This window comes from Hyaena hyaena, unplaced genomic scaffold (genome assembly GCF_003009895.1).
Source record: "Hyaena hyaena isolate Hyena2069 unplaced genomic scaffold, ASM300989v1 scaffold_821, whole genome shotgun sequence".
In the NCBI taxonomy this organism is placed as follows: domain Eukaryota; kingdom Metazoa; phylum Chordata; class Mammalia; order Carnivora; family Hyaenidae; genus Hyaena; species Hyaena hyaena.
Window position 1 is genome coordinate 510,548 of NW_024081452.1, and position 15,070 is coordinate 525,617.

The following is a 15,070-nucleotide window of genomic DNA, read 5'->3' on the forward strand; positions in this document are numbered from 1 at the left end:
TCTCTGCCCCTCCCTTGCTCATGCTTGGTCTCTCTCTCAAAAATAAATAAACCTTAAAAAATTGAATAAAAAATGTGAATTTATTAAATTCTCTCCTTTGCTGACCTAAAAGAAGTCAATTCTTTAAATAAACCATTTCATTTTTTTAATGTTTATTTATTTATTCATTTATTTTAAGCTTTTTTTTTTAAATTAATTTCTGAGAGAGAGAGAGAGAGAGAGAGAGACAGCGTGAGCAGGGGAGGGTCAGAGAGAGAGGGAGACACAGAATCTGAAACAGGCTCCAAGCTCTGAGCTGGCAGGCAACACAGAGCCGGACGCAGGACTTGAACCCACAAACCATGAGATCATGACCTGAGCTGAAGTCGGACGCTTAACCAACTGAGCCACCCAGGCGCCCCTAATGTTTATTTGTTTTTGAAGGAGTGAGAGACAAGAGTGTGAGCAGGGGAGGGGCAGAGAAGAGAGGAAGACAGAATCAGAAGCAGGCTCCAGGCTCTGTGCTGACAGAGCTCAAACTCACAAGCTGTGAGATCATGACCTGAGCCAAAGTCAGACACTTAACAACTGAGCCACCCCAGTGCCCCTTTAAACCACTTAAAAGAAGGTGTTGTGGGCTGAATAATGATCCCCCTGTCCTACCCTACCCCCAAAGATGTTCAGATCCTAATTCCTGTATCCTGTGAACATGTCACTTTGTATGGCAAAAGGGACTTAGCAGATATGATCATGTTAGGGATTTTAAGATGAGAAAATTACCTTTATTATCCAGATGAGCCTGATATAATCTTAATCCTTGTTAAGCAGGAGGCTGAAGATCAGGGGAAGAAGCACAGAGGTCCATGCACACAGGGGGAGAAAAGGCTATATGATGTGAGGCCATGAGCCAAGGAATTCAGGTGGCCTCTAGAAGGTAAAAACACCAAGGAAACAGACTCTCCAGTAAAGCCTCCAGAAGGAACCAGCCTGCTGACACCTAATTTTAGCTTCATAAGACTCATTTTGAACCTCTGACCTCCAGACCTGCAAGAGAATAAATGGTGTTGTTTTAACTAAATGTGTGGTGATTTGTTATAGCAGCAATAGGAAAATAGTACAGAGACTATTCGGGAAATGAATGGCTGTACCATGCTCCCTTTCGTCATTATTTCTAGTTGCTTTTATGAGCAAAGCTTATCCTAGCAACAGTTGCTAAGTAAGTTAACAATTTAATGCTAGAGTCTGGAAGAGAGCCACTGCTTAAATCTTCCCAAATCCAGTGCCCATACCTTATGTGGCAAAGGCTTTCAGAACCATTCTTTACCATTAGGCACGTGACTACTACGTAATCATGGCAAATCATTTCATCCTTACCAGCTTCTAACATCATCCTAAAACCTTGATCCTCTTCCAGCTTCCGTAAACTTGTAGCTTTTCTTAAAACTTTTTTTTCTGATCCTAAGAGTACTTTAACTGCACATAGTAAAAGACATCTAAAATTTAATTATGATCCGAAATCCAAATTACACAAACTTTGTTTGCTGTGCTGTTTGTAACAAAATAATTCCACCAGCCCCTTTTGGAGAAACCTTCAAACGGATCCACGAATACAAGCCATTTAAGACACGCTTTTACACTCACAAAGATATACTGGGTAAGTAAATGCTGTTTTCCTTTGTTCTAATATTTGATAGCATTATGTACTATTCTTTGTGCTGTATTAACTTTTATCAGATCTTCTGATCAAAGTTGCTTGTCTTGCAAGGGTGTCTGTTTGCCATGAGAAGAATATGGGTTGAAATCTAGCTCTTCACTTAGAGTTGTGTACCTTAGACAGGACACTTAGCCTCTCAATGTGTTTCCTTATAGGGATGTTGGGGGTCCTGTATTAAATAGGGATGTCAATACCACTCTAGCAGGTTAGTTATGAGGCTTTAATGAAATATTTATTGGCACATAATAGTACATGCGACTTCTTTTTGCCCTTGTCCATACTTGGGCACCTTCCTTACACATAGTAGGGGAAATACCTCCAAGTATCACCTTAGTAAATGGTAAAGCTATAACCTTTATTATAGTAGTAGCTGGTGACATGAACATAGGTAACATGGAGATAATCTGAGAATATTTACTATACAGGCAAATCAGATTGTAATCACAGGTTTCTTTCTCTTCTTATCCCCATCAGTTTGTAGTTGGAGCCTTAGAAGTGTTTCCTAGGAACTCTCCAGATACTTCTCTGATTCTCTCTTTCATTAAACCTGGTAAACTAGTGATTTAATTTCACTCCTGATCTTTGAAAATATGAGAAACTAAAGAATGGAGAGAGTGTTTTGAGAAAACTACAGTATAGGAAAAGATCAAATTGGAATCATCCTCTAAAAACACCAGTTCCCAAACTGACTTTAACTTCTAGCAAATGTTTAGTGTGACTTACTAATTATAATCTCTGAAATTATTTGGCTTTTTACACCCAGGCCAGTGGATATTCATTCTTAGATATGCATTTAATGATTGACTTCTTATGCCATCTGAGATATCTGAATCCAGATAAGCAAAATTAAATCTAATTAGAAATTAATATTTTATATTCAGTGAACTGTATTTGTCATTGACTTTTATTAAAAAAAAGTTTAATGTTTATTTATTTTTGAGAAAGAGACAGGGCACAAGTGGGGCTTGGGGCAGAGAGAGAGAGAGAGAGAGACAGAATCTGAAGCAGGCTCAGGCTCTGAGCTGTCAGTTTAGAGGCTAATGTGGGGCTTGAACCCTTGAACCGTGAAGTCATGACCTAAGCCCAAGTCGGCACTTAACCAACTGAACCACCCCAGTGCCTCTGTCATTGACTTTTAAGTCAAAAGAGTCAAAACTCTCTGTTCTTTATAAGTTAATTCAAGAGCATGTGGGAACATCTGTATAAATGTTAAATGAATTGTGCATAGGGCAGTAGTTCTCAACCCTAGCAGTGCACACAGTTTTTAAAACATTTGTTTTTACAGGGCACCTGGGTGACTCAGTAGGTTAAGCATCGACTCTTGGTTTTAGCTAGGTCACGATCTCATGGTTCATGGGTTTGAGCCCTGCATTGGGCTCTTAGCACTGCCAGTGTGGAGCCTCTTTGGGATTCTCTGTCTCCCTCCCTCTCTGCCCCTCCCGTGCTCAAGCTCCCTCCCTCTCTCTCTCTCTCTCTCTGTCTCACTTTCTCTCTCAAAATAAGCATTTAAGAATTTTTGTTTTTACTCCAAATCTATAAATAGAGTCATTGGATTTCGTATTAATTCAACACAGACCCACTAAATTAGAACCTTCAGAATCAGGCTTCAGCATGTGTTGGTTTTTATTTTTTGTGCTTGTTTCACATTTTAATAGCTTTATTTGGAAATAGTTTAAGACAAGTTTTAAAAACAGAACAGAGTTCCCTTGGATTCCTCTAGTTTCTCTCACTGATATCTTACAAAATGCTAGTATATTGTCAAAACCAGAAAATTGGTATTGGAACAATATTGTTAACTCAGGTACAGACCTTACATGCATTTTTTTCCCCTTGTTTATAGTTTTATGAAATGTATCACATGTAGAGTTATGTAACCATCACCACAATGAGGACATAGAGCTGCTCTGTCTCCACAACAGAACTCCCTTGTATTCCTTACATACCCTAACCTGAACCCCTGGCAACCACTGATCTGTTTTCCATCACTATAATCTTACCCCTTTGAGAATGTTATATAAATTAAATCATGTAGGATATAACTCTTTCATATTGGCTTTTTTTTTTTTAATTCAATATACTGCCCTTGAGATCTCTCCAAGTTATTCTTTGTATTAGTAGTCTTTCCCTTTTTGAGTATTTTTTTAAAGCTATGCAAGAATCCTGTTGTATAATCAGGGTTGAGAATAATATAAAATAATGGGATTTAAGCTAAAAAAAAGTAATAGCAAACCACAGTTATACCACATTTTTATACCACAATTTAATACATTGATGGCCTATGCTCAGTCACCTTTCTTCCTAGATCCTTCATAATCATATCCACACAGTGTTGAGCCTACAAAGTATATGTCCATTTCTACCATGCTATTCATTGCCCTCTCTTTTTTGATTCAGTGATAATCTAGTATCATAGACTCTTAATGCCACCAAACAGATGTTCATTTGCAGGTGACAGAAACACAACTCAGAGTAGACCATGCATAAAATAGAATTTCTTAACCCTTTAACAGAGAAACCCATGCGAGATCTGGCACCAGGGCTTTCAGTCTAGCCACACCTTCTTTCAGTGAGTTGGCCTAATTTTTACTCCTGCAATGAAGCTTACTCCAGGAGCAGGGAAAAGACTAGAAGTGGTCCCAAACTGCTCTAAGTGGCTATTACCACCAGCTTAGAAATCTCAGAGGGAAAAAAAGCTATGTTCTCCTTAAATCCTTATATAAAATCCTAGAGAAGAGCCTGGTTGGCCAGGTTGGAGCATGTGCCCAATCCTGGCCTGATTATTATGGTCTGGAGAATGGGGACAATGTGATGGGACATGCAGGTTGGCTGCAGTGATTTGCAGGACCCCCACCCCCCCTCCACACACACTCCAGAACAACATGAAATAAGAGAGGAACATTCTTGAGAAAAATGGTTTCTGTTACCAGAGGGAAAGCAGAGATATTGGGCAACCACATATGTCCACAGTAGTGTCGCCAAGCTGGGCACAATGAGAGAGAAACTGCAATATAAGAGATGCTTTGTAATTTTAGGAAGTTGATTGCCAAGACCTGATCGCATGAAAAGTTAATAATTCAACAAATCTAAGAGGTGAGAAATAAATGGAATGAAGGGTAGGTAGTCTAAGAGTTTGGATTGGGGAGAAAGAGGACTTTGTGTGTGTGACTTGAGCACTGAAAAGGCTCATAGCCTGCGTACAGGTCCTGAGCCACCTCTCGCAGTCCGCTCTGGCAGATGAAGATGGAGCTTGGCAGCAGGTCTAGCTCTGTTCCTAGCTATCTGTGTAGTCCTCTAACCTACGGAGGCTTTTATTTTCTTGTCCAGGCAGGAAGGCTATTATTATGGGAGTATTGTGCAGAAATTAAATGAGACCATTGACAGAGAAGTACTAAACAGCTACCCCCTTACTCCACAACTGAGGTGGCTAAACCACAAAAACCTGCACATGAAGAAAGGCAGGTTTCAGAGTGAAGAAAGCATTTTCTGCTACCTGTTTCCCAAGAGAGATAACACCAGCATCCAGAGAGGGATGGGGAGAGAGGAGCAGGATGATGTGCTAATATCGCCTGAATATTCCCTCACTGTCCTGTTTTAGGAGCATGAAATGCTCTTCTTTTCTATGACTTTACGTCCCCAGTTGCCTATTGCATGGCCTGAGTGTGATGAAGGGAACAGACTGTCTCGAGACCCAATGGTGCTGTAAGTTCCCTCTCATTAATTAGGGAAAAACATGCCCCTTTAAAGAAAATATTGGCATCTCCTAAAAGAGTAGATCTTTTAGATAACTCTAATAACTAGGTAATAGTGAAAAGGAAAAAAAAACAGTCTGTGGTTACTTGTGATTATTTTTCCTCAAATACACAGATATTGGGGCAGATATTCTGAATAAAGAAGAGCAATTCCAAGAGGCAGTACTCAAAGAACGTATTGCAAAAGCAGAAGCTGATGTGTGGGTTCAGGTAAAAGAACCTGAATATCAACCTAATGCATCTTTAGAGTCCTTTCACTTTTTGGATTTGTCTGAAACAATAAGTGGAACTGATTTTGAATCTTGGCTATCTGTGGGACCTGGGGCAAGTTCTTCAACCCTGTGATCTTGGCTTCTTCAAATGTAAAAGGGGAACAATAATATTCTGTAGGATTGTCGGGGCGCCTGGGTGGCTTAGTCGGTTAAGCGTCAGACTTTCCGACTTTCGCTTAGGTCATGATCTCGCGGTTCGTGGGTTCCAGCCCCGCGTCGGACGCTGTGCTGACTGCCAGCTCAGAGCCTGGAGCCTGTTTCAGTCTGTGACTCCCTCTCTCTCTGACCCTGCCCTACTCACGCTGTCTCTCTCTCTCTCCTAGAAGTAAATAAAAAACATTTAAAAAAAAATATTCTGTAGGATTGTTGAAAGAGTTCAATGAAATAATGTGCCTGGTGCTCAGGAACTGCTTAGTAAGAAGCAGACACCATTAGGAGCTTCCTTCCTTCTAAACTGCCCATATGTGTGTGTGGATGATTTCTGCTCTCTTTATTCTCAGTGGATTAAAACTTCAAAAAAAAAAATTTTAAAAAGGCATCCTTGTTGACAATTGTTTACAATTGCTTAATATTTAATATGTAGACCATCCATTTGTGCAGTGTGTAAAACCTTTGACCAAGTGCCTGTTTTTTTCCCAAATGCTGCATTATGGCCTACTCTCCTTGCTCCCTTCTCTCCAAAGTCCTTGATTCCTTGTCCTTATGACTGCTGAGGGTGGTCATGGGGGCAATTTGAGTGTATTGAGGCTCATGGTCAGATCCCAGACACTTAACTGAAGCAAAATCTCAATCCTCCACCCTCCACCTCTTTCAGTCTTAGTTAGAATAACATGGACGAGGGGCACCTGGGTGGCTCAGTTGGTTAAGCGTCTGACTTGGGCTCAGGACATGATCTCACAGTTTGTGGGTTTGAGACCTGCTTTGGGCTCTGTGCTGATAGCTAGGTCAGAGCCTGGAGGCTGTTTCGGAATCTGTATCTCCTTCTCTCTCTGATCCTCCCATGCTCATGCTGTCTCTCTCTCTGTCTCTCTCTTTCTCTCTCTCTCTCTCTCAGAAATAAATAAAACATAAAAAAATTTTTTTTAAAGAATAACATGGACAACTTCCCAAAGAGAATTATGCTCCATGAGGGCAGGACAAACCACAGTGCTTAGAGCATTATTTCTCAGTTCCTTTATAACATAGACATCATAGCAAACGGTGTTGGAATTGTCCAGCATTAGTGCCAGCACAAGATTGGTATTAAAGTACTTTGAAAGGGCAAAATGCTCCAAGTGCAAAGGATAATATGAATAAAAATCTTAGTAGTCTTCTATCTTTATCAATAATAGTAAAATTCAAATCAATTGCAAACCATCAATTACACACCCTAATATAAAGGCAATGCTTTTGTGAATAATCTGCAATTTGAATGCCAGCATATCTAATGATCTGGGCATTATCTTCAAATAAAATAATAGAATCTCTTTCTGAACACCTGATACATGGGAGTCTGGGATGGTCCTCAGCCTCTTTTCTCAGCAAATTCTAGCTTTGTGCGTCTTTCCACTTCTCTGAATTTCCAGATTTTCTGCAATGAGCATACATTACTTTGATAGTCAATCAAGCAAGAAATAACGTGCCAAAGAAAAGACAACCCAGCAGCTTATACTAAAACCCTCTTTATCAGTTCACAAAACAGTGATGTTAACCATTGGTTGGGATGTATTAGGGCATCTCTGGCTGAGACAGCCAGTTTGCTGCGGGAGGTTTGAGATGGGGACAGAGCAAGTAACGAGGGGTCCCGTTATGGTTGCTAATTTTCAGTAAACATGAAAAATGTATGTTAACTTAAATGTGTGTATTAATATATAAATAGTCATAAATATGGACTGTTTCTTTCAAAGGCTGATATACGTCAAAAACAAGCAATCGAGAAGGCACTTGAAGAAGCAAATGACAAATACAAAATGGATATTCAGATTCTGGAAGAAAAACATCAAAAAGATTTACAGGTTTTTATAATGGCTTGTTTGTTATCTTCTTAGGAGTACGTACGTTAGTAGAAAGCTCTCGCAAAGGGAGAAGAGAAAAATCAAAATCTGTAAAACCTTGATGGGTGTTTCATGGAGGTTTGTCAGGAGACCCAGGATTTTCACAGAAGAGAGGCTGAACTCACAGATGGGAGGCAGCAGTGATGAATGGGTGCAGGAGAATCCCATGGTCTCTGATGTAATGAACCCAAACCTTGATGGGGTTTCAAGGCCCAGAGGACCATACTGCCTGCCTTACCCACCACATTTCTTGTGCCAGGCTCTCTTCTTTCTCATGGCCCTTTTCAGGGTCCTCAAACCTGAATGCACCACCTGCTTCCCACCTCAGGGTCTTTGTCAGAATGTCCTTCCCCCACTTCATCAGATTTAGCTCAAACACCACTACTTTACCTGAATCACTCTGCCCTTGACACCATACACTGCCCTCAACACCCTGTCCCCTTTTACACCCATCATGCAGTTAAATAGACTATGTGATTACTTGTTGAACCTCTGACCCACACAGGACCATAGCCTCTGTTAGGGCTTGTCTCTCATTACCACTCTCACCCAGTATCCGGAGCAGGGCCTTGACTTAGTGCTCAAGTAGGTGCTGAATGAAGGAAATAGGCTGTTTTCTTCATTCTCCTGGGCATTCTGATTGCATCCTTTTCCCTAAATTTGCATTTACTATAATACCAAGAGGGACCCTGAGCTGCTCCTGAATCTGCAACACCAGAGGTCATAAAACAAGGGGCCCTCTTGGTACCCTGTAACCTGTCCAAGCACACGACTGCAGGTGACTAGCAAACTTTCCAGACAGAGGCCCAGGAGTTCATTATTTAGTTCAGTACCTCAGTTACAAAAGCTAATCAAAAGAAAAAGATATAGAACTATTCTTACATGTTGGCCACAGGAGGGACAGGACAGGACATGGTGTACATGTGACGATTCATGGGCAGAGGCTGGAGGGAAAGTGGCTGAAGTCTGACTCAGGTTTGGCCTAACTTAATAAGAACTTAATTAACCAACTATTCAGGGGCCACTGGCCCCATTTATTCATTGTTTCGGCAATGAGCACCTATCAGATCTGTATATTTAGTCCTCAGGAAACTTGCTGGCAGGAAAGGGAACTTTGCTCCAGGGTTCCTAACTGCTTGGCTCCAGTGGCCTGGTCCCTGGGAGGTTGGCTGCAGTGCTCCACTGCCCATCCCCATTTCAGTTCAAAACATGGAGAGCATTTCTAGCATGTCTGGGCAGGCCTGCTGTTCCTCTGGCACCTGCTGGGATGACCATAGTACTTAAATACTTCTCTATCAGTTGATAAATAGCCACTCACCAAGCTCCCTAACACTTTGGTCACCCTGGCTGCTTCCCCAGACTCCAAGACCTCCCCCAATTAAAAGGGTTACCCCTTTAAATTGGTGGGGATCTCCATTGCTGACCTCTGCCCCAATGCTGCAGCCAGAGTATGCACATTAAAAAAATTTTTTTTTTATATATTTATTTTTGAGAGAGAGAGACAGTCAGCAGGGGAGGGGCAGAGAGAGAGGGAGAGAAAGAATCCCACGCAGGCTCCACACTGTCAGCATGGAGCCCATTGTGGGGCTCAAACTCAAACCGTGAGATCATGACCTGAGCTAAGTCGGATGCTTCACCAGCTGAGCCACCCGGGTGCCCCAGTATGCACAGTTTGAATATTGCTCTTGGCGTTAGGTTGTGCCGATGCAAGGATAATTTAGCTGTGATGCTGTTTCAAGTACATTGACTGTACCCCATATTGTCTTTGAGTGGAGTTGATACATAGTGCTAAAGTAGAGAAGTCCTAAGAAAATGGAAAAGGGAAGTTAGAAGGAGGTTGACCTTTCTCAAATAGTTGTCTAGGGTTTAGGAACTCACATTTATGCTGCCAGCTCAGGACATTTTTTTGTATAACAAAGGAGTGATTTGTCTAAGAGAGATGCCTAGGATTGTTTCAACTTTAGGATATCCTGACATAGACATCCGTCCTGCTTCTCAGGGGGTATCTATGAACCATCTGCCTCAGAATCTGTTCACCTGGGAGCTTAACATGCAGATTCCCAGGCTCCACCCAACCTACCGATTCAGGAGCAAGGTTTTAAACCAACATTCTATCTGATTCTCACACGTATTAAAGTTTAACATTACCAATATGTAGAGCAGAAAACCAAGCTCTTCTAAAACAAAATACCATTCAATCCTGATATGTAAAAATCACTAGGTATTACTCTTTTATGACAGTAAGAATTTGGCATAAGTCTCAGATGCTTACTCTTAAGTAAAATTTCAAGATCTTATCCAATGGACAGATATTATTTTGAAAAGATGTTTATATTAACTTATTCTAATACAATAGAAAAGCATATGATAAAAATGCAAGCTAAGGGAAAATTAGAGTAGAAAATAGAATGTAGAAATGTAGAGTAGAAAATAGAATGAAATCAGGAGTGAATTAAAACTTAATATTGTATATATGCATGAATTCCTGTGCAATTTTCACCTTGAGCTTTCTGGCAGTCAATGCAAAGAGGAAAATGCCATGAATCACCATATCCATAAGGTAAAAACAAATCAGATACTCAGAGAGGCCCAGATATTCCTACATGTGGTAGCTGAGAGAAACTTCTCCTAAGGGAGACGTGTCATACATGTCTGTTGAACATCTGCACAGGACATATGATGTGTTTCATGAGGCTGTTTCTTACAATATCTCAATATAGGAGCTGATTTACTCAAAATGCATTTCAGTAAAAGTAATTTAACTGCGATACTTTCCATTGAATAAGAACACTGCCAAATAGTCAGTCATTGAATTATTTTGGTAGCTTTAAATATATATCCTACATGCTTTGTGAGGCAGTAAAATGATTTTGCTTTTAACACATCATTACATAAAGGAAGGACTCCATTTAGTTCTTTGACTCCAAGTTCAGAACCCAGCCAAAATAAAGGGCCGGGGTGTCATTTTTTAATTCTATGATTCAAGTAGAAATATTTTATGATACTACTTCACTTATATAAAGCTCAACCACTCAGCAATTTCAATTACTGAGAATATACTTGAAAACCCAGAAATAATTTTAAATATCCCCTAGGAGTTTAAATAAGGGCCTCTGACTACAAGACAGAAAATCGAGCTTATTACTCATAGTAGAACCTCTCTGTTCCCCACTCAAATGTTATTTACACTTGCTTGACAGCCTGAGCCAAACAGGTGTGGCTGCTCAATTACACTCATCCAAAATAGATTTTAAGTGCCAGAAACTAGAAATGACAAAAAAAGAGCTCATAGACAGCAGTTAGAAGAGAGGGTGAAGAACAAGAAACATTACAAAAACCATGTATCAGATAGCCAAAAGCAAAGCAATCTGGGGTCATTCATAACTCAGGAAGGGAGCACAATGAACTTGAACAATGTCTAAGTGTAGTACAAAATATTTAGCTCAATACAATCATTCTCCTTTATCTACCAGCCTAGATCATCAAGAAACGTTAGTGTGTTCACTATACTCTTTTTATGAAGTAAGGTAGATGTTACAGACATTTAGAAATATTTCCATTCAAAATGTTTATTACCAAAGAAGTTCTAGCCCTTCTACCTTCTGCAGTATGGAAAACTGATCTGGCATTTCTAAACAGGCAATGTTTCCCTTGAAAATTTTTTTCTAAATACATGAACTGAGGTCACTCTGGAGAGATTCTTATAGCTGTTTCCTGTTGTTTTATTCATTTTATAAAAGTTTCACCCTTGGAGTAGCCAAAGTGAGAAGCTGAAGACTTTCTTTCTCTTGAAAAAACTGAAGTTTAACAAATATTTTAATTGTTGACACACTTTTTTCTACAAAGATAAAATGATTTCAGTTTCCAGTTTCCCATGAGATGTAGAGTTCAAAAGAAAGAGAGAAAGCAAGCAGTCATGTTCATGGTAAATAAAGGTTTGTACAGGGTTTCTGGAATGCAAATACACTGACGAATCTCCTGAAAGACACTAGCATCACGGCCAACAATGAAGCAAGAAACTGGCATTGAGAATCCTGTTTTCTGTTCCTAGTGCTTCCACTGACTCACTACGAGAAATAACTTAATGTCTATGTGCTCCCTTGTTATCCAAAAATAGAGAAAAAAATTCACTTTTCTTTTTCTTTTTTTGTTTTTTTAATTTATCTTTCATAGTTTATTGTCAAGTTGGTTTCCATATAACACGAAGTGCTCATCCCAACAAGTGCCATCCTCCATGCCCATCACCCCCCTTCCCCTCTCCCCCACTCCCAAAAGCCCTCAGTTTGTTCTCAGTATTCAGGAGTGTCTCATGGTTTACCTCCCTCCCTCTCTGCAACTATTTTTGCCCCTTCTCCTCCCCCATGGTCCTCTCTTAAGTTTCTCCTGTTCCACTTATAGGTGAAAACATATTTTGTCCTTCTCTGCCTGACTTATTTCGCTCAGCATAACACCCTCAAGTTCCATCCACGTTGCTGCACATGGCCAGATTTCTTTCTTTCTCATTGCCATACAGTATTCCATCGTATAGATAAACCACATCTTCTGTATCCCTTGGGTAAATTCCTAGCAGTGCTATTGCTGGGTCATAGGGGAGTTCTATTGTTAATTTCTTGAGGCACCTCCACACTGTTTTCCAGAGGGGCTATACCAGTTTACATTCCCACCAACAGTGTAGGAGGGTGCCCGAGTCTCCACATCCTCACCAGCATCTAGAGTCTCCTGATTTGTTCATTTTAGCCACTCTGACCAGTGTAAGGTGGTATGTCAGTGTGGTTTTGATTTGTATTTCCTTGATGATGAGTCATGCTGAGCATCGTTTCATGTATCTGTTGGCCATCTGGATGCCCTCTTTGGAGAAGAGACTGTTCATATCTTCTGCCCATTTTTTCACTGGGTTGTTTGTTTTTCAGGTGTGGAGTTTGGTGAGTTCCTCATAGATTTTGGATATTACCCTTTATCTGATATGTCATTTGCAATGATCTTTTCCCATCCAGTTGGTTGCCCTTTAGTTTTATTGACTGTTTCCTTTGCCGTACAAAAACTTTTTATCTTGATGAGGCCCCAGTAGTTCATTTTTGCTCCCGATTCCCTTGCCTTTGGGGATGTGTCAAGTAAGAAATTTCTGTGGTTGAGGTCAAGAAGGTTGTTTCCTGCTTTCTCCTCTAGGGTTTTGATAGTTTCCTGTCTCACATTCAGGTCCTTCATTCATTTTGAGATTATTTTTGTGTATGGTGTAAGAAAGTGATCTAGTTTCCTTCTTCTGCATGTTGCTGTCCAGTTCTCCCAGCACCATCTGGTAAAGAGGATGTCTTCTTTCCATTGGATACACTTTCCCGCTTTGTCAAAGATTAGTTGGCCATACATTTGTGGGTCCAATTCTGAGTTCTCTATTTTATTCCATTGGTCTATGTGTCTGCTTTTGTGCCAATACCATACTGTCTTGATAATGACAACTTTGTAGTAAAGGCTAAAGCCTGGGATGGTGATACCTCCCGTTTTGGTTTTTGGTTTTCTTCTTCACTATTACTTTGGCTATTCGGTGTCTTTTGTGGTTCCATACAAATTTTAAGATAGTTTGTTCTAGCTTTGAGAAGAATGCTGGTGCAGTTTTGATTGGGATTGCATTGAATGTGTAGATTGCTTTGGGTAGTAATGACATTTTAACAATATTTATTCTTCCGACCCATGAGCATGGAATGTTTTCCCATTTCTTGGTGTCTTCTTCAATTTCCTTCATAAGTTTTCTATAGTTTTCATCATACAGATCTCCTATATCTTTGGTTAGGTTTATTCCTAGGTATTTTATAGTTTTTTGTGCAATTGTGAATGGGATCAGTTTCTTCCTTTTTCTTTCTGCTGCTTCCTTATTGGTGTATAAAAATGCAACCGATTTCTGTACATAGATTTTGTACCCTGCGACTTTGCCAAATTCATGGATCAGTTCTACTAGGCTTCTGGTGGAGTCTGTCGGGTTTTCTATGTAGAGTATCATGTCATCTGTGAAAAGTGAAAGTTTGACTTCTTCTTTGCCAATTCATCATGATGCCTTTTATTTCCTTTTGTTGTCTGATGGCTGATGCTACGACTTCCAGCACTATGTTAAACGACAGTGGTGAGAGTGGACATCCCTGTCGTGTTCCTGATCTCAGGGGGAAAGCTCTCAGTTTTCCTCCATTGAGGATAATATTAGCTGTGGGCTTTTCATAAGTGGATTTTATGATGTTTAAGTAAGTTCCTACATTCCCGACTTTCTTGAGGGTCTTTATTAAGAAGAGATGCTGTATTTTGTCAAATGCTTTTTCTGCATCTATTCACAGGATCATATGGTTTTTATCTTTTCTTTTGGTGATGTGATGTATCACTTTGATTGATTTGTGAATATTGAACCAGCCCTGTAACCCAGGAATGAATCCCACTTGATCATGGTGGATAATTCTTTTTATGTGCTGTTGGATTCGATTTGCAAGGATCTTGTTGAGGATTTTTGTATCCGTATTCATCAAGGATATTGACCTGTAGTTCTCTTTTTTTTTTTGCTGGATCTCTGTCTGGCTTGGGAATCAGAGTGATGCTGGCTTCATAAAATGAGTCTAGAAGTTTTCCTTCGATTTCTATTTTTTGGAATACCTTGAGGAGAATTGGTATTAATTCTGTTTTAAACATCTGGTAGAATTCCCCAGGGAAACCATTAGGTCAGGGCTCTTATTTGTTGGGAGATTTTTGGTAACTGATTTGATTTCTTCACTTGTTATGGGTACGTTCAGATTTTCTATCTCTACCCGTGTGAATTTTGGTAGTGAGTGTGTGTTTAGGAATTTGTCCATTTCTTCTAAGTTGTCCAATTTGTTGGCATATAATTTTTCATAATATTCCCTGATAATTGCTTTTATTTCTGAGGGGTTGGTTGTAATAAGTCCATTTTCATTCATGATTTTGTCTATTTGGGTTCTCTCTCTTTTCCTTTTGAGAAGTGTGGCTAGAGGTTTGTCAATTTTGTTTATTTTTTCAAAGAACCAACTCTTGGTTTCATTGATCTGTTCAATTGTTTCTCTGGTCTCTATGTTGTTTATTTCTGCTCTGATTTTTACTATTTCTCTTCTTCTACTGGGTTTAGGGCGTTCTTGTTGCTCTGCCTCTAGCTCCTTTAGGTGAGCTGTTAGATTTTGGACTTGTGCTTTTTCTAATTTCTTGAAATAGGTTGGAGTGCGATGTACTTTCCTCTTGGGACCCCTTTGCCGCATCCCATAGAGTTTGGATTGTTGTATTTTCATTTGTTTCCATGTATTTTTAAATTTCTTCTCTAATTGCCTGATTGGCCCATTC

The 15,070-nt window shown here is 39.9% G+C and overlaps 1 protein-coding gene across 1 annotated transcript in view; it reads left to right on the forward strand.

Annotated features, from left to right (window-relative positions):
* The first annotated feature begins 1,229 nt into the window (after nt 1–1,229).
* CUNH6orf163 (chromosome unknown C6orf163 homolog) overlaps nt 1,230–15,070 on the forward strand; it is a 26,118-nt gene continuing 12,277 nt past the window's right edge. Inside the window, exons 1-3 of the mRNA XM_039219441.1 lie at nt 1,230–1,633; nt 5,558–5,652; nt 7,601–7,708. Coding sequence (XP_039075372.1) covers nt 1,486–1,633; nt 5,558–5,652; nt 7,601–7,708 — 351 coding nt within the window. The 5' untranslated portion in view covers nt 1,230–1,485. The remainder of the gene's footprint in view (nt 1,634–5,557; nt 5,653–7,600; nt 7,709–15,070) is intronic.